This window comes from Acinonyx jubatus, chromosome E3 (assembly GCF_027475565.1).
Source record: "Acinonyx jubatus isolate Ajub_Pintada_27869175 chromosome E3, VMU_Ajub_asm_v1.0, whole genome shotgun sequence".
NCBI classification, from domain to species: Eukaryota; Metazoa; Chordata; class Mammalia; order Carnivora; family Felidae; genus Acinonyx; species Acinonyx jubatus.
Window position 1 is genome coordinate 5,332,883 of NC_069398.1, and position 24,726 is coordinate 5,357,608.

The window sequence follows — 24,726 nt, forward strand, 5'->3', positions numbered from 1 at the left end:
GCAAGTGACATTACCATCACTGAATCCTATTCCCTAACCACTGAACTCAAGAGCCACCAAAATGACCATGTCATATGTGTGTCCATGCTGTCCACAAGTCATCAACTAGACTCTCCTGTCTGCATCTCAAATAGGCAGGAAGAACCCTCCAGGAAGAGGGATTCCAGTTAGTTGGAGTGAATGCAGAAAGGAGAATGTCTTAACATGGTTTGTCAATGAGAGGACTTCCAGCTCTTCTCCCTCGTTGGTGAGTTTACTTCAGTTTTTAGCTACATTCATTATTTATGAGGCTGGTATGATTTATTTTATTTTACTTTATTTTTTTTAAGGAATCTCTACACTGGACATGAGGGTCAAACTCACAATCCCAACCAAGATCAAGAGCCGTGCGCTCCACCAAGTGAGTCAGCCAATTGCCCCAAGGTAGGTATGACTTTAGTGCACATCCGGGAAGAAATTCTAGACCATACCCGGCTTCAATGTTGGGGTTACCAACGAACACTCCCAACCCTGCAGAATAAATGCAAATGGGCCAATTAATAACAGGAAATGGTAAAACTCTGCTGCTTTAACAGGTCAATAGCCATGGCCCCATCCTTAATCAGCATTCTTAAAAAACACTCCTAAAAATGAAGGTAAGAAAGTTGAAGTCAAATTAAGAGGCCGACACCTTCAAAATTTTTCTATCCTGAAAGAGAAAGGCTCAAAAGTGACATAAAATAGTTAAATATCCCAAGTTTTGACCTCTAGATACATAGTCAAGTTTCAACTCTGGGACCTCAAACATTTCTTCGTATACAAGGGAGAATCTGGGGAGCAAGAAACTCTAAGCCATAGTCCAGTCTCCACTTAGGGTTAAATTACACCCTCTGTACCCCAACTTCTCAATCTGTTCAGAAGGATCTTATCATTTCTGTCTTACACGGCTATTAGGAGGATCAGAAGTAAAAGCACGTGAACACTGGAGGGCACTTACCAGGGCTAGTTTACACACTCTCGCTTGCTAATAATGAGCTAAGTATTTTGGAATTTACAGAATATTTACAATATTCACCCTCTAATGTCTTTCTGTCATGTTCCATAAGTTAAAGGCAAAATTATTTTCCTCAACATTGCATCTGGGCTCAGAGTCCTACTCTACAAGCAGAAAACCGGGGTTAGTGACAAACGGATTCGCACAGGTTTGAGACATCAGAGCGACATAAGCATATACACATACGGTCAGGATGCGTACAATATAATAAAAGTTTACATTCAAAGTGGTTAACTTCAGAATATCATCACTTCCCAAGTAATAAATACTAATGGCACAATTTTGTGTCGGTCCAAACTACTCACGAATATCTGGATTAGAGACAAGCTTACAATTAATCAATATGGTTTTTCTAAAGAGGGGAAACTACCAAATGCATTCCTACAAGATGTCACGAACACACCTAGAGACATAAGCAAAAAGCAAACAAACCCCAGAAGTACCACAGAAACATTCATGATTCAGCCTAATTCGGATATACTCAAATTTAAACACACTTGATACTGAAATCCCTATTAATAAAAAATATAAATTAGGAGATGAGGGTTTTGATAAAATTATCTTTCATTAGTAAGATTTCTTTAAATTAGCAAGATCCTTAAGATATTTAGGAGGCATGCTTTTGGGGGAGGTGCACCAACAATGTGAATAAAAGGTCGAGTATCAGGGAAAGCTCTACTGATGACAATACAAGTCATTCCTGGGGCGCCTGGGTGTCTCAGTCGGTTGGGCATCTGACCCTCGATTTTGGCTCAAATCATGATCCCAGGGTCATGAGAGTGACCCTGTGTCAGGCTCTGCACTGAGCGTGGAGCCTGCTCAAAGATTCTCTCTCCCCGCCCCCCACCTGTCTCCCCTGCTCATGTGTGCTCTAAAATTTAAAAAAACAAAAAAACCACCATATACACACACACACGTACGTATGTATACATATGTGTGTATGTATGTATACATATGTGTATATATGTGTGTGTACACGTGTATACGTATATATGTATAGGTATATATATAATTTCTGTCTCTAATCTTCCACAGATAACACTCCAGAATTTTCTAGTCAAGGCACTGCTTTATTTTCATATGCTCTGTGCCGTTATACGCGGATAAACTTGGAACAATCAGATGGTGGCATTCTGTGTGCTACATGAAAAAAAAGATGTGTTTTTACTAATACCTGTGAGACACTGAAGGCCTTCTTCGGAAAAACAGTAATTGAAAACAGAGGTTCTCAACTGAGGCGATTTGTCCCCACCCCAGGGGACATATAGCAATGCCTGGCTATTTTTGGTTGTCACAGCTAAGGGGGGAAGGGAGAGCTACTGGTATCTAGCAGGTGGAGGCCAAGAATGCTGCTAAACATTCTGGAAATCATGGGACAGCCCCCACCCCCAAACACAGAATCACCTGACTCCAAGCGTCAATCAAGCTGAGGTTGAGAAACCTTAACTGAGAGGAACATCCAAAAGTATATGGTGCTCTGGAGTGGGGCCTCCAAAAATCCCTGTATCCTTGCTCTCTCTACTCAACTCTCAAAGCCATGACAGTGGCTTCATTTCTGGATCTAGAATTGTGCCGTTGTGCTATCTTATAGACAGCGTGTATGAAACCCAGACCACATCTATGCAGTGTTGGTACGTCTCACAAGTTGAATGGTTTCACGAGCCCTGTGCTGAGCCTGACTCCTGAATTCTTCCACCATTGATCAAATATTGTCTCTTGCCAACCAGACAATTTCACCTCAGTGAGAAGCAGCCCAGTGACAAAGATGAGACCAACATAATAAAAGCAATCTACCACTTCGGGAGGAAGCGTTTTCAAAGCCGGCAGAAACCACACAGGGCCCCATCCTGGCCCTGTTTGAACGACAGGCTAATCATCGTTGGACATCATTCTAACTAAGTGGGCTGCTGGAACACAGCCTTGAGTAATGTCGCCGGCACGTCAGTGCATCTGATGTGGACTCTGTCAAACTCGGAGCGTCATCTCTGAAAGCACCGCTGAAAAGCAGATTCAGAGAACGCGGAGGCTAAAGGTTAAGGAATCAGCCTTGCTGCTGTCACTATGAGGGACTTGTCTCTCTCCTGCAGAGCCAACCACAGAGACATTAGAGAGGTAATAAATACAACAAGATGAGAAAGAACACTGATACAGATGTTCAAAGGCATGGTCTGAAAAATACTTCCCAACCAACAATGGATGAACCTTCTTCTACCTGCCTCTTTCCAGCCTCTAAACTTCACCCGGCCAAGACCGGAGGGATTATCTGAGCCAATTCACTTAACTCAGAGATGAGAAATCTGCGTAAAACTCAGAAATCAGAGACCGCAAATGTCAGGGCTACAACGCAGGCCTCTAGCAATCCCTCCTTATCATGCGATCCCTGCTAAGAACTGGCTCAGAACTTTCCGGATACAAATCTCCAACAGGGCATTTGAAGATAATGAAGCCGCCTCTTGGTGCTCTTATTACAAGGCTAAATGGTATCAACTTTTTCCATATCTTGTGTGTGTGTGTATGTGTGCCATAGCTCCTCTGGCATTCTGCTTTACTTCTGAGGAGAGACTGAATGAAAATGTAAAGAAAAAAAAGAAGGTTGTGTTCTGTAAAACCCCTACAGAGCCTACCTACCTGAAGGAAAACCTCTTTGCCCCTGCAAACAAAAGATTTCTTATGTAAGTAGGGAGTTCCAGCAAGTACCATGCACATGGGGGGGTTCTCTCAATAGTGCTGAATATCCAGGATTTTTCCATGATGTCATTTCTACTGCTAAATTTTCGTTTCTTGGGACTACATCCACCAGGCATTTTCATGTCTTACGTAAGTCCGGTTTATAGATGAAAACATGGAGACTTAAAGAAGTTAAGTAGCCCACAGGCCACACAGCTAACAAGCGACAGAGCTTGGTGTCCTAAGTCACCATTTGGCTGTGCTGCCTCCGTGCCTCTGTCATCCACTGCAAATCTACATGAAAACCCACTTCCCACACAATTCTTACACCTAACTGTCCTTGTTACACCAAAGGACTAGGCCCAGGTGCCCTGCCTCCCGGTATGGTTCCCGCCCACCAGCGTGCCCGGGAAGAACGAGAGCCAAGCCCACCAAGGGCACAGAAATCTATGCAGTGTCCATGTAAGGTCAAGGGCACATTCGCACTAATTCACATCTGGGAACTTACAGGCTCAGTACCTAGATATTAACACCGCCGCCCAGGAAATCTACCCACAGTTAACAACACATCAAAGAGTGTTGCTAACATGACTGAAAAAGCTGTGAGGTCCCAGTAAAAGAAATTCACGTCCAGTCTACAGAAAACCTCCCTAACGCAAAAGGTAAAATCCAACCCAGTCACAATTAGTAAATCCCTCAGTGAGGTCTGGATTCATAGGGTTTATCGCTCAGGTACTTATGGTCCTGATTTTGCTTTATCTAAGGATCATTTTTACTTTCTATACCCAAATGTGATTTACACTTGTTCCAGGGAATATTTTTGTGGAACTATTCTCATAATCTACTGAGATTATTTTAAGCTTTGTACCGGCCTCTGAAATAATAAGCTGTCCTGAACACACACTGAAGATCCTACGAAAATGATTTACCACGGGATGAAGCTGGCAATGGGAAAGCAGCAGAGAACCATGTTAGGAAACTTTCTGTTAACAAGGCCTGGAAACAGTTATGCACTTTATAAAACAGAAAGGCACATATTCGTAGGTTTTTTTAAAGCTAAACTACAACTAACACAAAAAAACAAGGAGTTCACAGTAACATGCCATGAGAGTCAAATAAAATGTTTAGACATTTGCAGTGCGTAAAAATTGTAATTTAATCCTTATATCCTCTAAATTCATCACAAGACAAATTGAAAATTGCTGGAAATTCCCAAATGAAAAATTCACAAGGTTTTACAAGTGTTCTATTCCCTTAAAACTCACTTGGCCAAACCATCCCTATAATCAAGTATCTCAAAAAGCATTTAAGTGGAGCTTATCTATAATGCGATCTTTTCAATGCTGAAAATCAGGAGGTATAAAAAACCCTTCCAATGTACACAATCCAACACCACCCGGTGAAGCCTTGGGGACGGGAGGAGATATGAAAGACAAGTACCTCGTAGTTTGAGAGAAAATCTAGTAACTCTGATTGAGATGGGATGTAGAGAAGTGGTTTCATCACCCGGCGGACAAACTTCTCAATGTAAACAGCACTCATGGGGCCTTTGTATTCGATTGGTCCAAAACTAGTTCCAAAAAAATAAAAAAAAATAACAAATAAAAATAATACACCATGCATTAGACCTGTTACGTGTAACTGAAATCATCAACACCACAAAACGAAAATGTCTCGCTTTAGGATCCTGACTGCTTCACAGGGAAGTAGCCTTCTGTGTCCCAGCAGGTGAAAGGAGGGCAAACTAAGCATTTCATGTGAGGAGAGGTACAAACAGCCACTGCCCTTCTATGAGCTTAATTCAACTGCAAATGGAATTTCAAAGCAGAGAACGTTCATTCATTCTAACCTCTAGAAAAGAAAAAAAAAAAATCCCCAAACAATATGTCTAAAAAAACGAAACCAAACAGAGAGGCAATCCTGGAAACTGACCAAAACTGCTAAAGGATTCCAGGATCTTAAGTACGTAATTCAACAAGCAGAATTTACTTTTACACATCACTCTTAATGTTTTTTTATTGTTTATTTATTTTTGAGAGAAAGACAGAGAGAGAGACAGAGAGCGCGCGACAGCATGAGTGGGGGAGGGGCAGAGACAGAGGGAGACAAGAGAATCCAAAGCAGGCTCCAGGCTCTGAGCCGTCAGCACAGAGCCCGAAGTGGGGCTTGAGCCCATGAGCCATGACGCCAAGAGCTGAGCGCAAGACAGAGGCTCAATCGAATGAACCACCCAGGCACCCCATACACATCACTCTTAAATAAGAAACAAGGTACGCAGTTGGCCCTTGACCTACTAAAATGTACTTATTAAATATTCCCACAGGCACTTACACAAGGGATCACTAAATCATCTTAAGCCTATTTAAAGTTTTATCGCAACAAAATAAGATTATGTGAAGGGACAAAGCCAGGGACCTGCAAAAATGGTCTTATTTTCCTTTCCAGCTGTGCTGAGGGATGCCCAGGAATTGGATTTAGCATTGCTAAGCAATAATACCAACATTCAGTTATCCTTCTAAGCTAATCAGAGTCCTCACATGGCTTTCTTCAATCTTGCACAATACAGACATTCCTCAAATATAACTGAAGGGTATGTGGTGGAGAAGTAGAGTAAGGTGAAATTCAACAACTCCATAACCATTCTTCTGTCCACACAGAAACTGACATTATGCTTCCTGTTCATTGCAGCAATAAACAGTCAAGAATTACATAAATGCTGCGAGATCCCAATAGTAAATGGTTATGTAAATGAACACACACACATAATGTGATGCGATGACCACAATTCCTCAGTGTGTACTGCAAAAGATGAGCCCAAACAAAAGAATGTTAGCATGAAAAAGGTAAAAACAGCATTCTACGTGCACAGCTGGGAGACAGAGTTAACAGTTCTATCAATTCAAGACTTGTAACTAACTTAAGCTCAAAAATTACCACCGCCACGACCCCGTCGGCTGCCAACAATGCTTAATTTAAAGGAAGAAATCGAAAAATCATCTGATAATTTATTTTCTTCCGCAAAAAGGGGTCAAAAATCTGGAAACCTCATCTACTCAGGCAAACAGGCTCCGGGAGTGTTGCTATAAGGGTCCCAGTGACTTGTGTAAGCGGAGGGAACCTCGGAATGCAGGACGCACAGTGCATTTTACCAACACGCCACCACTGCCACGACCACAGGACAAGCTGGTCTACGGCTGCAGGGCCTTGGGGAGAGTGTTTTAAGAAACGACTCCCTGCTTCAGAGCCTTTAAAAAACTTTCCTCCTCACTGGTATCAACACACGCCAAAAAATGAAATCCACGTAAGCAAAACAGAAAATCTACTAATTTCTTCAAGCAGCTACTACGACACTAGTTTAGCCGTTACAAAAACAGCAACAACAAAAATACAAACTGCAACATCCTGCCCAGTGACGGGGCCTAAGTGCCACGTGTGCAAGCGCTATTAACCAAAACAACCTCAAGTCTACTGACTGGTCACAAGAGAGCTTGGGTGAAGAAACGCATTCGTTCACATGCATTATGTATAAAACAGAGGGCTTTTTAGGTACTTCTGTGCCTGAGCACTTTCTTCTGTTTCAGGTACACTGGGCATGGTGGATACTGAAATGAGTAGGACGAGGTCTCAACTAATTTAAACAAGTAACACTCAACAGGCGAAGAGGAGGGGCCACACTTCGAGGGCAGCAGCAACCTCAAATCCCTCATCAGGAAAATGAGAAGGCTGGACTAGATGCTTCTAAGGTTCTCTGCGTGGCCTTGCACTCTTTCTATAAATCTAAGAAAACAGGGTAAGACAATATACTGCACAGCCATACGGCCCAAAATGGTATTTTGCACTGTGTTCAAGGGAACTCTCCTGATTGCAGTATCACATCAAGCTAAGCCCACCTCTGGGCAGCTGGCGTGCTTACCTAGAGTTGCAAGGCCTATCCTCCTCGCTAGGCACCTGTGCCCTATTTCCTAGCCCCCCGAAAAAGAAATGCAGGGACCTTCGCAGGGCAAACTTATTGATCCCATTACAGAGCACAGAGCTTTTACATCTTCAAATCTAACATTACGATATGAGAAGGATTCTTCTATCTAGAATAGACTTTGAAGGTGGAGACGGGGTAAAAAAGTGCATTTTTGCTCAAGTATTATTTACCAGCTCCTAACAAACAGTTCTACGAGCCACACAACATTTTGTACTGGAAACGTGAAGTGTGATGGAGCATGACAGTCCGCAAGTGATACTTTGATGATGTCTGTCATAAATCCCCACTGACGGAAACCCGAGAAGTTCAGACAGAGGAGGGAAAAATGCAGCATAAAAAGTAAAGCTCTTACTAATGAAAGCTTCCGTGCCCATTTTACCTTCATTAACAAACTTCAAGCCAATTACACTGAAGCCGTCCCCTTTCTTCAAACTTCTTCAAGTCACATTTCAGACATTATTTAACACACGCAGCAAGGTCTGGGCAGTACTCCAAACTCAAACACCAGTATTTGTGCAGCATAATAAACGGACTCCCTAAGTGGGATACAGACTAAAGGCAGCCTCTTGTTACTTCGGGCTAGATGAATGCACTGGGGGACAAAATTTATGAAAACCTTTTAGGGCTTCAAAGCTCTCTGGGTTTCAGTATTATGGGCACAGGATTGAGGACTCGTAGTAATTTTGGTCCCAGCTGAAAAGATGCTACGACTCCCTCCTGACTAGGCTATGTTGCCAGGTAGCAGGGTAAGGACTTCTGTGTATTCTCACACAATAAAATACTTGTAGGTTATCCGCAATACACAGCCACACAATGGGGTGCCAGAATTACCAAAAGCAATGCTGTAGACTATGTAATGGCATGACAAGATTTTCACAAAAGCAAGAAAAAGCAGTTGAGAAAATACTATCACTACATGACCCCCCCTTTTTTTTATTAAAAAAAAAAAAAGAGGGTGGGTAGGTAGAGTGACAAGAAGATATAAATCAAAACACACAGAGGTTATCTAAGGTTGATAAAATATCCAGACCCTTTAACTGATGTAGTTTTGCTTCTCTGTACTTTCTCAATTCCCCACAGTGAATATCTAATACTTTTAAACAGAAAAAAGAATTTGCTTTGGAACTTAACTGGCATTAGAAATCAAAATCTGAAAACTAGTTAACAGTTCTTACCTCCGATGATACAGATGTATTACAGGGAAATGAAAGAAGTGCTTCTGTCTTCTGCATTTCCCCTGGTTCCACCAACAGTTAATTGCCACAAACAACACCTGCAGAGCCAAAAAAGGTTTCAAATGACTATGAATAACAACTGAAAAATTACCAAGATTTTAAAGATAAAATTATAGAAATGGAACTATTCCTCTCTGAAACACAAAGTATGAAAAAAAATTATTTTGAGTATTCACAGAAGATCATCATTTACCTCTGCAATTAAAAAGAAAGACTCTCCTCTATGTGTCTAGCTCGGACACTAGCATTTTAGTAGCATTTTATAGTTTAGCCCAAGAGGGAAATGGTTTCATTTGAAACCTAAAAAATATTTTTCATGTTTATTATTGAGAGAGGGAGAGACAGAGAGAGACAGAAGGTGAGCGAGAGAAGGAGGGAGACAGAATCCGAAGCAGGCTGCAGGCTCTGAGCTGTCAGCACAGCGCTGGACACGGGGCTCGAACTCACAAGCCTTGAGATCATAACCTGGGCCGAAGTCGGACGCTTAGCTGACTGAGCCACCCACGAGCCTGGATTTGCTTTGAATTCTAAAGTGAATGAGCAAGCATTACACTAAAACTTAGTAGAAAGAAAGACAGGTCTTTTGATAGTCAAACTGAGGGTATGAGAAGGAAAAAAAAAAATACCTGCAAATAAAACATCGCTAAAGCCAAAGGACCGTTATTAATGACTATATTAAACACGAATAAGGATAACAGATGATTAAGGCTTGCTCTGAAATGGAATATTACACAGCAAAAGTATGAGTTAAATACATATTTATAGGTAGATGCTGCAGTATTTAAATCTCCAATCTACTTTGAAACGTCCCCAAACCAAGATGAGTTAATAGATGAGAGCAGAGTTTCTCAGCTTTTGCACTACGGCTATTTTGGCCTTCCGTTGTTAGGAGGGTCTGCGTTACGTGCATTTCTGTTGTGCGGGGCCGTCCCCCACGCTGGGGGCGCCATGGCCGGGAGTAACCTGGCCTCTACCCACCCCAGGCCAGCAGCTCCCCCTCCAGAGCAGCGGTAACCAAAAATGGCCCCAAACCCTGCTCACGGTTCTCTGGGGGAGAAAACGTCCTCCACGTGAGAACCACTGACTAGAGGAGTAATAAGATGAATAAATACATGATAAAACAAGCACAATAAAATGTGAATAGCAAAACTCTCGTGGCAGGTACATATAAACTCCTTCATCTTTGCTACGTGAAGAAATTTTCATAAGAACATTGAAAAAATATGAAAACTACAAATGAAAAATCACTTTCAAATGCCTTCCTTGTACTTACTAAGTAGCAGTATTGCTCTAAACTCTGTAGAGGCTCTATGGAGCCATTTACGAAAAAGAAAAGCAACAAAATCTTTACTTAAGGGGACATCTCACTTTTTTACTCAAAAATAGGGCACACTATACCACATCTGCTAATTTTACTAAGCGGTATGGCTTAAAAGATTTTTTGCCTGTTTCCAAGAATAAACCCCCTCCTTCTCCCTAGTGAGAACACAGAATAACTTAAGCTCTCCATTTGGAAGGAGCTGGAAAAAAAAAATGTGAAAAAAGCAGTGCCCATTAGTCGTGGATGGCACCATCACCTCCGCCACTTGTCATGTGATCTCTAGCCGAGCGGGCCACCGTGGAGGTGTGAGGTCCCGCTTCCGACAACAGGGACGTGAGTGCCAGCCCCAGAGCTGCCGGGAGAAAGCACAGAGCCCGGCACACCAGAACGTCGTGCCCACCGTCACTCGGAAGGACGGTTAGACGGCAAACAACCGACACCCTGGAACACAGCACATTCTCCCCGTGTTCCCCACACGTTCTCTAATTTCAGAAAACTTGGGGAAGGCCTGGGGAACGCCTGCCTCCCAGGGCTCCAGTAGAGTTCCTGTTTCCTCCCTGGAAGGGTCTACCAGGTTATTTGCATTTTTTTTTTTTTTTTGAAGTGAGCTCTACTGCCCAACGTGGGGCTTGAACTCATGACCCTAAGAATAAGAGTCACTTGCTTTGCCAACTGAGCCAGCCAGGTGCAGCTCTTACTAGCCATTTTTCAAGGGGGAGGAGAGTAAAGGGAGCACAGGGAATTGACTGATCCCCTGGGTCCCAAGTCAGAGCACAGAATCACACCCCTGAGAATCCATGTCATTGGAAACAGAGGTATAATGAAGAGCTAGATTTAAACAGTGCTTTGCACCACATTCAGGGATATATATAACGGTTTGAAAGGCTTTGCCAGGCGGGGCCAAAAGCCTCACCAGCATTTATAACATTGTTACTAAGAAGAACCAACCCAGAGTTCCAAAGAAACTTGGGACCCCAGCTGCCTGCATGAGTTACCTCAGATCAGTGGATCCCAGCAGCCGCCTCTCAGAAATCTGTGGGAGGCTCGCTCTCTGGCTTGTTGCAATGACCCAGCTGCTGCAGGGCATGTGTGGGCAGGGGCTGCAATGACCCAGCTGCTGCAGGGCATGTGTGGGCAGGGGCTGCAATGACCCAGATGCTGCAGGGCATGTGTGGGCAGGGGCTGCCCTAGGGGTAAGTCTGGGATGATGTTGCATCATCCCAGAGCAGCTTTAAATGTCCAAACGATGTGGGGGGAAAACCCGTTTATCACTCAAGCCTAGGACCGAACTCCTTTTTATATGTGAATCCACACTATGGCTTTTGTATTCACCGAATTTCTCCGGAAGGCAACGCCTATATAAATACAGGGCAGAAAAGACTGGTTCCGGACCTTACCAAGAGTTGTTCACCACTTAGGAAACTCGAATCACCGTTAAGCAGAGCCCCTCCAGTAACTGAGTTTCTGACACACCACACCTTTATGAGTCTGCATTTCCAATCGCCCACCCGCAGTCGTTCCACATAAACGGACAGAAACTACCTTGCCTGAGCATTTACATAGGGAAACACACATGGTCTAGTTATACATTATTTTGGTCTCCCCCACCTTTATGCGGTAATTAGTGTATTGGATTGAGTATCTTGAAATCATATGTGTAGGGAAATTTTATCACCTATGAATTTCTTTTCAGGACAGAAAAAAAATGGCACATCACAAAATACTTGCTGTATAAATGGCAACGGGGACCCACTGAGTTGAAAACCACTGCCACAAAGAGGACTCACGGGCCCATATATCCCTCGTGTCTAGCAGAAAGGTGACCTTCATTAAGTATCTGTTGCATATGGCTCTCTGGTCCAAGTATTTTTATTTTTTTTCAAGTATTTTTAAATACTGCTACGTAGTACTCGTGACACATAAATTTGTCTTACGGTAAACAACTAATCAAATACCAAAAGGAGAGTCAACTACGTCTTCCAGCAATGAAACCAAACAGCACGGCCCCTTCAGTGAGCACTGAGCTGTGCTACAGGGAAATGCACCTTCGGCTTCCTCTCCGGCCGCTACCCACCTATGACCCTCCCAGCCAGAAATCCTGTTTCTTTACAGAAGCCTTCACGATGGATGAAGCGAGGCTCCTGGCCTTCACCCGGGCTAACTCAGCCAGCGGGACAACGTGTGCCTCTGTGGGAACGACCCGCCCAGCACACGGTCACTCGATTCGATTCTCGGGTTCAACGTCAGCATTACCTGGTCCGACAGCTGACTCGCTGCTTGCTCAATCTCTGACCTGGCAGCAATGGACTGTCCACACCACGGAGCGTAGAAAAACAGCAGCACCACCTCTGAATCCCGGCGAACGTGCTCTGCGTAGTCCAGCTGCCCCTGGAAGAGGTCAAGAACCGGAGACCTCGAGGAGAAAAAGCTGACAGGTGGCTTTGCTGGTATTATCACATCTTTTGCTCGACTAAAAAAGAGCAAACACAGACAAGATCGCTAAGTTTATCTTCTTCTGAGGACAGCTTCGTGTGCAAGGAGAACAGAGCTTAAAAGACAAATCTCTGGCGTAAGGAAAAGGAGTTCCCAAAACATTGTCCTGGAGTAAAAAATATTCTGTGCTAAGGCGATATTTAGCTGAGAGAAAGCAAGCAAGACATAAACGATAAGTTGAAAACGCCTTTCTAAAATTGTCTCCCCAGATGTGGGATGGAAAGGCAGCAGACAAGGAGGATGTCTTGGAATAATCTATATTCTTCCCTCCCACACCCCAATCACTCCATCCTCGGCTCTCTGTGGCAGGAGCCACAACGTCAGAACAACCAGCGAGCTGGCTCAGAACTAAGGGGAGGGAGCACACGCGGGCTACCGCTACTAAGATTTGTATGGCAAATTCTTACATCAACTGAACTTCGAGAAAACATTAAGTTTCTTAGCTGGAGTTGGCCTGTACTTATCCAGGGCATTCTGGCAGAAGTAATACATATTGGGAAGCATCACTATAATGGAGTTGGGGGGCCTCATGGGGGGAGCCAGCACCTCTCCAGGTCAATTACAGGGAAAATGATCAATTACAGACTCCAACAGGAGAATCCTCAACAGGAAAAGAAATAGGGGTCCCAAGAGGAAAAGACAGAACACCTCCTACCCAAAACTGACCACTTCATCAGCGATGAGCCAATGAAAAACTGTCATCCCCCTGAACTCTTGCTTCTCTCCAATTTACTTTCATTCACAACAACCCCTCCCAATTTCCTCCTTCTCCATAAAATAATGTTCCTCTCCTTTGTATGTGGGACTTGCCTGTGGCTTGCCATAGCTTGTATGTCCCAGATTACAATTCTCTGCTGTTCCTGAATAAACCCACTTTTCTGGTAAAGTAACTTAAAAAAAATTTTTTTTTAATGCTTATTTATTCTTGAGAGAGACAGAGGGTGAGTGGGGGAGGGGCAGAGAGCGAGAGGGAGACACAGAATCTGAAGCAGGCTCCAGGCTCCAAGCTGTCAGCATAGAGCCCGACGCGGGGCCTGAACTCACAAACCACGATGATCATGACCTGAGCTGAAGTCAAACACTTAACTGACTGAGCCACCACAGTATCATGATCCCAAGGCTAGTAATGATGAACAACAAAGTAACAGCCCATTTTAACTGGACACCAGGCTTCCTGAATCCCTGAGGTTCTCAAAAGGAAGAGATCAAGAGGAGACAGGAAAAACCGAGTGATCTGAAGTCACAGAGCCGCCACGACTTTTCCCATCAAGACAAAAACGGTCTTGGCTGAGGCTGCATATCCCACCACGTGAAAGGACCCTATGAACACCTTGAGCTGTTCACACATCTGCACTAACATGGCATAAAACCATAATGGTGGTGTAGCCAAGAAACCAACAGAATAAAAATGGGACCCGAGAAAATACTCCATTAACCCAAAAAGCAGAAGGATCAAGAAACGAACAAAAATGGAAAACAAATAGCCAGAAAGTAGACTTATTTCCAACAATATCAATCATTCCATTAAACATAAAAGGACTAAACCATCCAGTTAAGAGGAAGAGAATGCCAGACTGGATAATGAAGCACTTCCCACCGTAAGAACTGAAACAGGGGCGCCTGGGTGGCTCAGTTGGTTGTGTCCAACTTCAGCTCAGGCCATGATAGCACAGTGTGAGGGTTCGAGCCCCATGCATCCGGCTCCAGAGGGACAGTGCAGAGACTGCTTGGGGTTCTCTCCCTCACACACATGTGCACACACACGCTCTCTCTCTAAAAAATAAATAAGCAAAACTTAAAAAGAAAAAAAAAAAAAAAGAACTGAAACATACTATAATTGGATGAGTCTCAAAATAAGTACACCAAATGAAAGAAGCAAGACACTAAAGAATACGAACAACATTAATGCATTTATACATTTCCAGAAAGGACACTTTCTGGAGAGAAGGAAATCTTAAGCATCTCAACTGAAAGCATGGAGGTGGTTAAACTTATGTCATCAACCTGTACGTGTCACATGTGTAATTCCACTGAGTGTAACATACACCACAATGAAGCTGATGAGGAAAAAAGCTTGGCCGCTGTGCCCCCTCGTCAGCAAGGCTTGCTCTGACAACTGAAGCGGGAGCCCTGACTTCTTCTCTCAGCTCCCTATTCGTTGTCTTTATACCCCTCACCACAATCGGTAACTTACTTCTTTTACCGATTATTTATCTACCTCTACCACGTCATTAACTGCATGAGGGCAAGAACCCTATCTTTTCCACTGGTAGATCCTCACGATTTATAGCGCCTGGTACTCTGAAGTTCAATAATTTGTGAAATGAACAAACCCACCCTACTCACCTCACCTGAACATACACAAAAGGAAATTAAATATAAACCCATACAGATAGACATTATGAAGAACACTCAGAACGCAAGTACCAGAGGCCCATGTGTTTTACTAGGGACGATCCTAAGGGCCACATCCTTATGTTCTAACTTCACAGATGTGTCCAAAGGAACCCGATGATCTGGTTTCTCAGAACACAGCAGAGGAGCAGGAAGGAAGAACGAGGAGGGAAGCACTGCCAGCTCTGAGACATGCAGCAGACAGACAGGTATTTAGAACCAAAAAAGAAAGTGTCAACACCCAAGACCCAGACTCCTCTAAGAGTCTTGGGTCATATAGCACAAGGGAAGGAACCCACACCTTCCTCTGCATCAAGAAGTTGTTAGCTTCCTGAATTAAGACAGATTTAAAATTACTACTTCCCTATTTTAACCAAAAACTATCAATATCCTAAAGGAGTGGTAGTACCAAAGAGCAAATCCCCTATTTACTCACTCAAACTAACGTTTCGACCCAGCAGTCAGGGAGCTTAGGCAAAATGTCTTTATAACCTGAAAAACTCGGTCACTTACACAGTAATTCAAAAAATGCTCATCAAGCACATGTTGTTTACACTTCAGAAACTGCACTACAGGTACCAAGGCTATAGCAGAGGGCGTAATAACATCCTCAAGGGACTTACTTTCTCGAGGAAGGAGACAGGCTGACAACCAAACACGTAAGCAACAGACAAAAAGATCACGGCTGCGTGGAAAATGGAACAGGGTGATTTGGCAGGTGACAGGGCATCTTTTAAGCTGAGACCCGAAAGACAGGCAGTCATGCAAAGAGATGACGGAGGCCCTGTGTGTGACACATTATTAAAAGCCCCCAAGCTCCCCTCCTTGGAAGTCCTTTTCTACTATTCAAACTGGGTGCAGAGTGTGAAATGACGCAATCTGAGGAAAAACGTAGGTCTGTGACAGCCAGACAAAGGGCACTGACGAACGCAGTATTACTGCCCGGCGTGCTCAGAGCAGGTCCTAGACTAAGACAGCCAGGTAAACACGTGGCCCATCAAAAGGGAAACATTAACCAGGGAAGAGAAACATCTGCGTCTGCTCCACCAGAAAGGTTGACAAGCTTCCATTTAACTCTTAAGTTCGCTACACATTTTTGAGACACTGTATCTAGATCAAAGATTTCCTGAAGCTTTGAAGGTTAGTAAGTAGTCTCAGGTACAAAAGACTCCAGAGCTGCTTGCAAACAAAACAGGCAGGCTGCAACTCCCAAATTTTATAAGAAATACACACACCCCTATACCTCCATCCAAAGAGGACCTGAAGCAGCTTTGAAATTAGAAAATGCGATAAAGCAAAATGAATATAAGCACAAGTACATATATAGATACAGACACACAACTTTTTTCCCTCCAAAACCAGGGTGAAAGGAAAGAGAGCAGGATGAAACTATGGGGATCCACTGCAGAGAAAGGCAGGTAAATAAAGATTAAAGGGGCGCCTAGGGGACTCAGTCGGTTTGAGAATCTGATTCTTGGTTTCAGCTCAGGTCATGATCCCAGGGTCATGGGGTGGAGCCTGCTTAAGATTCTTTCTCCCTCTCTCTCTCTCTCTCTCTCTCTCTGCCCCTCTCCCCCGTTCAAGTGTGCTCTCTCTCTTCCTCTAAAAAAAAAAAAAAGATTTAAGGCCCCCCAAAATGCAAAATTATTGTTTCAATGCCCAACCTTTTTTTTTTTTTTTTAAACGTTGAGAAAGACAGCGAGCAAGGGACAGAGAAAGAGGGGTACAGAGAATCCCAAGCAGGCTCCGCGCGGACAGGGGCAAGCCCGATGTGAGTCTCCAGCTCACAAACTGTGAGATCATGACCTGAGCCAAAGTCGGACGCTCAACTGACTGAGACACCCACGCGCCCTTAAATCAACCTTTTTTATGTGATCTGGTTTGAACTCAGCTAAGCCACCAATACTGACAAGGGCTGTCACCGATCTGAAGCCTGGAGCTATTAATGAAAATAAATTTTTTTAAAATCCTACTCTCCCGGAAACCTGTCTTCATTAATGCAAAAATCTTAAAAGTAAAATAGAAAAAGGGGACCAGACATGTTAGTGTATGTAACAGATGATGACACCCTTCAATCAAACGAGACTCTCCAAAATCAATCTCAGCCTACTGAATGACGGTCCAGATTTGCCAGCAGCGAGCAAAGCTGGACAGGCAAGCAGCCATTCACCGCTCCCTCCTAGCCTGACGCAGGAAGGGACCTTGCTCTGCCTGCTCCAGTAACTCGATTTACACAATTCCTGCTTCCCCAAATCTCAAAGGACCTTCTTAGCCATTTAAAGTCAGGTTCTTTCAGAACAAACACTAAGCAGTATTTCTACAGATGAACAAGCGGTAAACTTCCCACCCTGGAGAGGGGGAACCTCTCTTCCTACTTTGAACCCACGTGACACCTTGTCACTTCACGATGTAAAATACTTCATCCGTTTTCCTTTGCACAGCTTGTGATGAAGAGCAAGGTTAAGAGCCTAGCACTGACAACGAAGGATTCAAATTCCAGATCAGCCACTTAATGGGGGGGCGGGGGGGTGAGATTTCGGGCAAGTCTGTAACCGGACCAAAGCTCAATTTCTTCATCTATCAGTTGGAAGCATAAAAATATACCCAGACTTTACTGGGGATTGAGATTTAAAGGGTCCAGACCAGGCTCTCAGATTATGCGTTGAATGAATACATGCACTGATGTTTGCTACAGTTCTCGAGGAGGCAATTTTGTTCCCCAGGAGACAGTGCCGGTTATCATATCTAGGGCTGCATGCTACTGGCATTTAGTAGCTACAAGCCAGGCTACTGCTGGGCACTAACATGGACAGGACAGCCCCCTTCGCCCAGCGGGCAGCATAGCACCTGGCACTTGGCAAATGTTCAAGGGCGGTTATAATCTGTTCTCTTTCCACTAAAATTCCCAAGCCTCTGACGCCTCTCTGACAACGGAGGCCAAATACTATGCAGAACATACTCAGTACAAATGCTCCAAGGGGAAATCTTCCTCTTAGCTAATATGCCAGTCAGTTGCAACCGAGACTTCTACAATGGAAGTCCCGGGAGATAATACTGAAGACTTGGGAGACCAAAAGTACTCCTGAAATTTGTCTTATTTTATTTTTTTTTAAATTTACTTTTTTTGAGAGCGAGCGAGTGCCCAAGCAGGGGAGGGCTGAGAAAGGGACAGAGAATCCCAAGCAGGCTCTGCGCTGTCAGCACGGATGTGGGGCTCGAACTCAGGAATCAGGAACCCTGAGGTCATGACTTGAGCCGAAAGCAGATACTTAACTGACTGAGCCACCCAGACGTCCCCAACACTCCTGAAATTTGAATTAACATTTGTACCTGCGTCCCTTCCCCCAAAAGCAGCACATAAACTTTTAATTTTTCCTGTTCACTGTGCTCCAGCCTACTCGGGCTTTCCTTCCAGTTCCAGGAAAACACCAGCTTGCCCACGCTTTGCACTTGCGCTCCCTCTACCTCGGACACTCTTCCCCCAAATCTTCCCAATGCCGGCCCCTTCCTCCTTCCTGTATGAGCTTCCTGGTCGCTCCGTCGCGAAGGCCTATCTGCCCCACCCTCGTATCCCTTCTATTATTGCCTGCACAGCACTTCCAAAAGTCCTTCAAACTGACATGAAGTTGTTTTCTGCCTGTCCCACCCACTGGAAAGGAGCGGGTGATTTTTTATCGTCGACGCTCCCCCGGATGAGCGCTCGCCGCACGGCACGTGGGGATAAATAATCTTTAGATCGATGGATGCACGAATTCTCCAAGGGCTCCAACAGCTGTGAATCATCACACGCGACGCACAAGGGCAACAAAATGCGTGTTAAATGAGGGCCCTACAGCCTGGGCAGAAGTGACAGGTGCACCCCCAAGAAACCCCAACAGGTGACGAGCAGCTCAGAAGCTGGCGCACTTCCCTCGCTGCTAAAACGGGAGGAAGGGGCCCCGGGCAGCGCCCGAAAACCTCTCCCGGTGGCGGGCGGGCGGGCCAGGTGGCGGGCTCGGCTGCAGGCTGGGGAGAGTCGAGCCCGTCGCTGCACGCGAAGGCCGCGACGACCCCCGACCCTGCGGGCCCGGAGCGGGTCCTGCGCCGCCGCCGGGCCGGGGCCCCAGGGACGCGGGCCGCCTCACCTGCAGGTAAACTTGAGGGCGACGAGCAGCGCGCAGCCGAGCGCCACGGCCCCGCAGAGCAGCTCCGGCCGCCGGCGCGCCATGAGGGAGGCGCCGCGCAGCCCGCGGCGGAGCCGGCCCGCCGAGGACGCTCCGGCCGGGGCCGGGCTGAAGGAGCCGGAGCCCGCGGAGCCGCCGCCGCCGCCGCCACCCTCGTCCTCGGCGTCGTCGCTGCTGCTGCTGCTGTTGCCGCCGCCGCGGCCTCCGCATTCCGACATTACATGCTCCCTGTCGCCGGCTTTATACCGCCGCCGCCGCCGCTTCGGGCCACAGGGCCCGGCCCGGCCCGTCGCTCCCCAATCCCGCAGTTCGCCGCGCCCGCTAACCCGGACCCTCCACGTCAGCCCCGCCGCCGTCGCGAAGCCCGCCCCCGCGCAGGCGGCTCCGCCCCCGCCCGCGGAGCCTGCGCGGACGCCGACACCTCCCGGCGGACCCCGCCCCCCCCGCTGACGGAGTCTGCGCGCACGCCGGCCCCGCCTGACAGCCCCGCCCCCGATCGCGCCACGCCCCTCGCCCGCGGAGCCTGCGCAGACGGCCTCCCCGCAAGTGCCACCTGCGGCCCGGCGGTCTTCCCACAGGCCCCGCCCTCCGTCCGCGGAGTCTGCGCAGTCGCGGGTCGAGCGTCTTTCCAGTCCTCACCGGGATCCGCTCAGTGCGCGTGCAGGCAGCCACCGGCCGTCTGGGCTCCCAGCTTGGCCTGCCTCATTTTAGGTGCCATAATGACGACGGCATTCGTGCCCGCGAGTCCGTACAGGCTCCGGGGACATAGGTACCGTTCATTATCTCCGCCGTATTGAAGGAAAATACGGGCAGAGATGAGAAGTGTCCAAGGACCCAGGAGTGAGGCGGGCAGGAGAGGTCACTCGGCCTGGGTTTGCACGTCTGTAAAATGGGGGTAATAGGAGTGCCTCTCTGACAGGGTTGTTTTGAGGATCAATGGAATTTATGGAAAATGGCAGGCCCATAGTGAGGTCTTATTCTTAGTTACTGTAGTCTCCCAGTGTCCATGACCTGCCTCAATTAAGCCTACTATTATCCCTTCCACCACAGCCCTTGGGGGAGGGTGCGTGCCGCCTGTACTAGCTTCATAGATGGGAAGAAGAACTGAGGCTTGGAAAAGTCACTTGCATGAGGCGGCAAAGCTACTAGGTGAGAAATTCAGACTCAGAGGCAGCCCCCACCCCCACCCCCAAGAAGCTGCTCCAGCGACCCACTGCTGACTCTCAACACTTCCCTGACTCTGAAGGTTAGGTCCTTTCTGAATACGTTTTGTGATTATAAAGGACAAGCCAGGGGATGAGATGGGATGGAGTCGTTTCCATGAGAGAGAAGGACAACTCCATCTGGCACTAATCATTAAACAGCTCTGGGGGCCATACATCTCTGTAAATGACTACAAACTAGGCAAATAAAACGCAGAGGGAACAAAGCAGTTATGATTGCAGGCAAAAAACAAACAAAAAGCATGGCTCAGACCCAGAAGTTAGGGTGAGACCTCCCCTCTGCCACAGGGCAGCTGTGTGAGCCTGGAGTCTGGTTTCCAGGGATATAAAATGTGGCCACCAGTGGCTACCTTGCTAGGGGCCCAGGACATTCAGCATGTCCACCACTGAGGCCCAAAACGTTGGTAACTTATTTACATATGTAGTACCATTTTACTATTTGTTTTATATCTCTCCTTTTGTTCGCTCTTCCTTTTTATTAAGTGGATGTTTGCTAGTATATTAATTCCTTTAATGATTTTTTTTAATGTTTATTTATTTTGAGAGAGGCGGAGAGAGAGAATCCCAAGACTCTGGTCTCCATCCTATGAACTGTGAGATGATGACCTGAGCCAAAATCAAGAGTCAAATGTCACCCGGGCGCCCTTCCTTTAATGATTTTAAACCTTTTTGTTGTTGTTCTATCCTTAGCAGTTGCTCTGGGGATCGCTGTATACATTTTTTTTCAGAATTTCAGAATTTCTACTTGAGATTTCTACTAGCTTAATTCCAGGAAGATCTGGAAACTTCTCCAAACTAGCTTTTACCTCTTCCTGTTCTTGTGCTATTATTACTTTTCCACCTCTTCGATTACAAACCCGGTAATACCGAGTTCTATTACTGTTTTTTATAATCTTGTTTTTATAGACTCCGAGAAAAAATGTATTTAGAAATACATTTTTGATATTAACCTTATTTACCATTTCTAGTCCTCAATTTGTCCGTGTAGATCTGAATTCAACAGTGTATTACTAATATGGTCAAAAGTCACCCGGTCCCCATTCACTGTAGGTTGCTAGGACAGAATCCACCCTACACTTCTATAAGACACCTGTCATTTGCACAGGCCTGTATAAGGTTCAAAGAACTTTTGCTGCCTGTGGGTTGTCTCTTAAGACCCACAATACCTTGTGGCAATACAACGTGATGTCTTATAGGCCAGGAAACCACCCTGGATTAAAAAAGGCGATTGATTTCCTTTTCTCTGTGTAGACATGTGGCTGCTTCTCTGACACGAGAATGTACTTCTGAAACTGACAAATTCAGTTCTGAATATCCCAGGCAGTCAGGATCAGGCTGCACTGCTCTACAGGGCTAAGTCAGCCCTAACTTGTCCACATCAACCTGTATGTGAGTTGTCATGGTCACTTTTTATACCATACTCAAGTTGGTGGAGTTGGAGAAGGGCGCAGGGAGATTATATACCATATATAAACGCTTTCTTAGAACCAGAGACAAGTATGCTCATTAGCTTTTAAAGCTTCTAAGCATTTACCCAGCCAACAGGATGTGCCTGACGAGGTCCAGGTTGGCAGGTATTTCGAGAGGGAAGCCGACCCCTGAGCCTGAGTGGTCCAGGCAGTGGTGGCTATGCTTCCTGGAGACTTTGTGTCAAGACCCCAGAATTGGCTTTCCAGAAATTAGCGTTCTTTCCTTGCAACAAACACCCACAAGAAGTCTAAATTCTAATCTCTCGAGGCCAACTGAAGAGCATTTCCATTCTCATCTTGGACACTCACAGGATCTCAAACTTTAAGTTTCTAGCCTGGATTCTGAACACGATGACAACCAACTTTTTTTTCTTTCTTTTTTTTTTTTTTTTTAAAGAGAGAGAGGGAGAGCCCATGTGCACGTAAGTGGGAGACAGGTAGAGGAAGAGAACCTTAAGCAGTCTCCAGCCCAGTGCAGAGCCCGACTCGGGGCTCAATCTCACCACCAGGAGATTATGACCTGAGAGGAAATCAGGAGTCGGACGCTTAACCACTGAGCCACCCAGGCGCCCCAAGACAACCAACTTTTCAATCTGTAAACCAAAGCAGAACACCAGAGACAACTTTTGAACACCTGCTACTCTCCCTGGAAAAAGGAGTCGGGAAGCAAGTACAAAGAAAAAACGGAGTGAAGGCCTTCTGCCTAGAGAGACCTCGTACAAAACTAACACTACTGGTCTACTCTCCAGAAAAGGTCACTTGTAGCAGATTATCTGTTTGGCAAATAAGAGGCACTCCTGACACATCCACCAAGTCAAGTGGGTTCCAACTGCCTTGTCACACATGGAGGGAAACCAGTCTGTCCTTGAAGGAGTCATGGGGCTTGCTTGTCCGTCTGCAGCCTCTGGTTCTTCTAAATGCTCTATTTGTCTCGTCTCACCACCACCAACTGTGCCCTCCTCTCCACCCTGGCTGGACTCACATGCAGAAAAAAGACCCTTCTCTGTTACCCCCTAAACCCACTTAGTCAAGGCTGTCTGTCACGAGGGAGTGGCTTTGCCCGACCGTTTGGAGGCTGGTTACGTCACAGCCCAGCAGATCTCTGTCTTCCAAGTCCGTCCACCGCGCCCCCTGACCCCCGTCCCCAGCAAGGACTCGGCACTGGTAATATCCTCAGGATGTAGCAGCCGCAGGCCCGACTGTCGGCCCTTCTCTTCTAGCTGGCTGGGTCTCAGCCTCGGAAGCAGGTCAGGGTCCCACAGGACAGCTTAGCTCTGTCTCTGTCTCTGCCGGCCGTCCTGACCATGCCTTCGGTGCTCTCCAGCAACCAACAACGCCAGTCATCTGTAGAAGCCCACACCTGAATGAAACAAAGAAGAGCCCCACAAGGGTTCACACATCCCTGAACCAGAGAAGCTGCTTCTCACGCCACATCTGGGGGAGCGCAGGACAGAGTGAAAAGTCGCTTTCGTGTCTAATTTGCATCCTGCCACTAACTGCTTAAATAAAAGTGTTGAGAAAAATCAAACCTTGTGACGTTAGGTCCCAGTTTCAATAATTCTTTGTGGGCAAAGGATGACAGTGAAAAATGAAAGACCTCTATATATAAAATGTTTATTACAGGCAATATTGGTCCATACACTACACAATACCAACAGTACAAGTGTAATCTTTCAAAATCATCGTTTAAACAGCAAAAGACCAAGAAATAAAATTTGAGTCGACTGATTATTTTTCAAAATATTCTCAATGCACATTATCCTTAGTTCCCTTATTATAGTGAAACATACAAATACAGAAAAATACCCCATTTAACATGTACTAGTGTTAAATGGTTATTTGGCTTAAAATCTGAGTTAAGAAAATCCTTTTTAGCAACCTACGTACAGATAAGTAGCAAACTTTATTATATTAAACAAAGTCGTTCCGTTTCAAACCTGTGAAGAATTTCATCCATCATGTATTCTGGCCCTAGTGTCTACTCTCTCACCGCCGTGGTTCTGATCCAAAGGACCAACTCAAGGAGTCGTCTTAGACACAACCTCATCCTCTTCCCCAACACGCTTCATCCAAAAGTCTGTTCAACAGATGGCAACCGGGTAGCGGTCACTTCGCCATGCGATGCCAATGGTGCCACGAGAGCATGGCCAGACCTGTCAAACAGCCCGTTTTCCTACCTACTGTGGGTTGCTGCTCAGGAGGTACGATAGACGCCAATACAAGCAGAAAGTCTGCGGCTTCTCTGCCACGTGCCTGAGAACACTTTCCATTTTTTTCTGGTCGATGCTCTGATTAGGTAACATACATAAAAGCCAGCATGTTAGTTTAAATCTTTAAACAAAAAACTATATTTTCCAAAGTCATTATCATTTGGGGCGATTAAGTGATCTTTTCTTGCTTTGTTGAGCTTCATCTTTAGGGCGTCCCTCCGCTCTTCCCACTCGTGGAGCTCGGCGTTGCCGTGTGCAAACTTACAGCCGCTTCCTTCTGTGCAGGTGCCGTTCATATACCTGTGGGGCAAGTCAGTGCGGTGAGTGCCCGCAAGTGATTCACACAAACCTGAGGAGCACCTGCTTCACCAGCAAAAAAAAAACCCCTTAGTTCAAAACCTTAACCCTACGGGAGTGACTATGACACAGCCGTGACATCCACAATGGGAAAATTAGTACTTTTAAATGTATTAATGAGAAATACCGATTGATGGGGCGGAAAAGACTACAGTCCTTCCTGATGCAGTGGAAGGAAATCTGAA

General features: G+C 45.8%; 2 protein-coding genes and 1 long non-coding RNA gene across 8 annotated transcripts in view; 1 reads left to right on the forward strand and 2 right to left on the reverse strand.

The window, feature by feature from the left end:
• Positions 1-19,632, reverse strand: part of TXNDC11 (thioredoxin domain containing 11) — a 59,813-nt gene extending 40,181 nt beyond the window's left edge. Inside the window, exons 1-4 of one of the 3 annotated variants that reach the window (XM_027043234.2) lie at positions 19,244-19,629; positions 12,486-12,702; positions 8,852-8,949; positions 5,141-5,270 (exon numbers count right to left, since the gene is read on the reverse strand). In XM_027043234.2, coding sequence (XP_026899035.2) covers positions 5,141-5,270; positions 8,852-8,949; positions 12,486-12,702; positions 19,244-19,500 — 702 coding nt within the window. In that variant the 5' untranslated portion in view covers positions 19,501-19,629. Of the gene's footprint in view, positions 1-5,140; positions 5,271-8,851; positions 8,950-12,485; positions 12,703-19,243 lie in introns of those variants that run through there. The other 2 variants (XM_053213450.1, XM_027043235.2) reach the window with 2 other exon arrangements.
• Positions 19,633-19,762: 130 nt separating this feature from the next.
• On the forward strand, positions 19,763-24,269 carry LOC128313665 (uncharacterized). Its single transcript, XR_008294673.1, has 2 exons — positions 19,763-21,894; positions 22,372-24,269. It is a non-coding gene; the product is annotated as an uncharacterized LOC128313665 (long non-coding RNA).
• ZC3H7A (zinc finger CCCH-type containing 7A) overlaps positions 23,569-24,726 on the reverse strand; it is a 36,006-nt gene continuing 34,848 nt past the window's right edge. For all 4 annotated transcript variants that reach the window (XM_053213448.1, XM_027043233.2, XM_053213449.1 and 1 more), the window contains one exon: positions 23,569-24,484. In XM_053213448.1, coding sequence (XP_053069423.1) covers positions 24,295-24,484 — 190 coding nt within the window. In that variant the 3' untranslated portion in view covers positions 23,569-24,294. The remainder of the gene's footprint in view (positions 24,485-24,726) is intronic.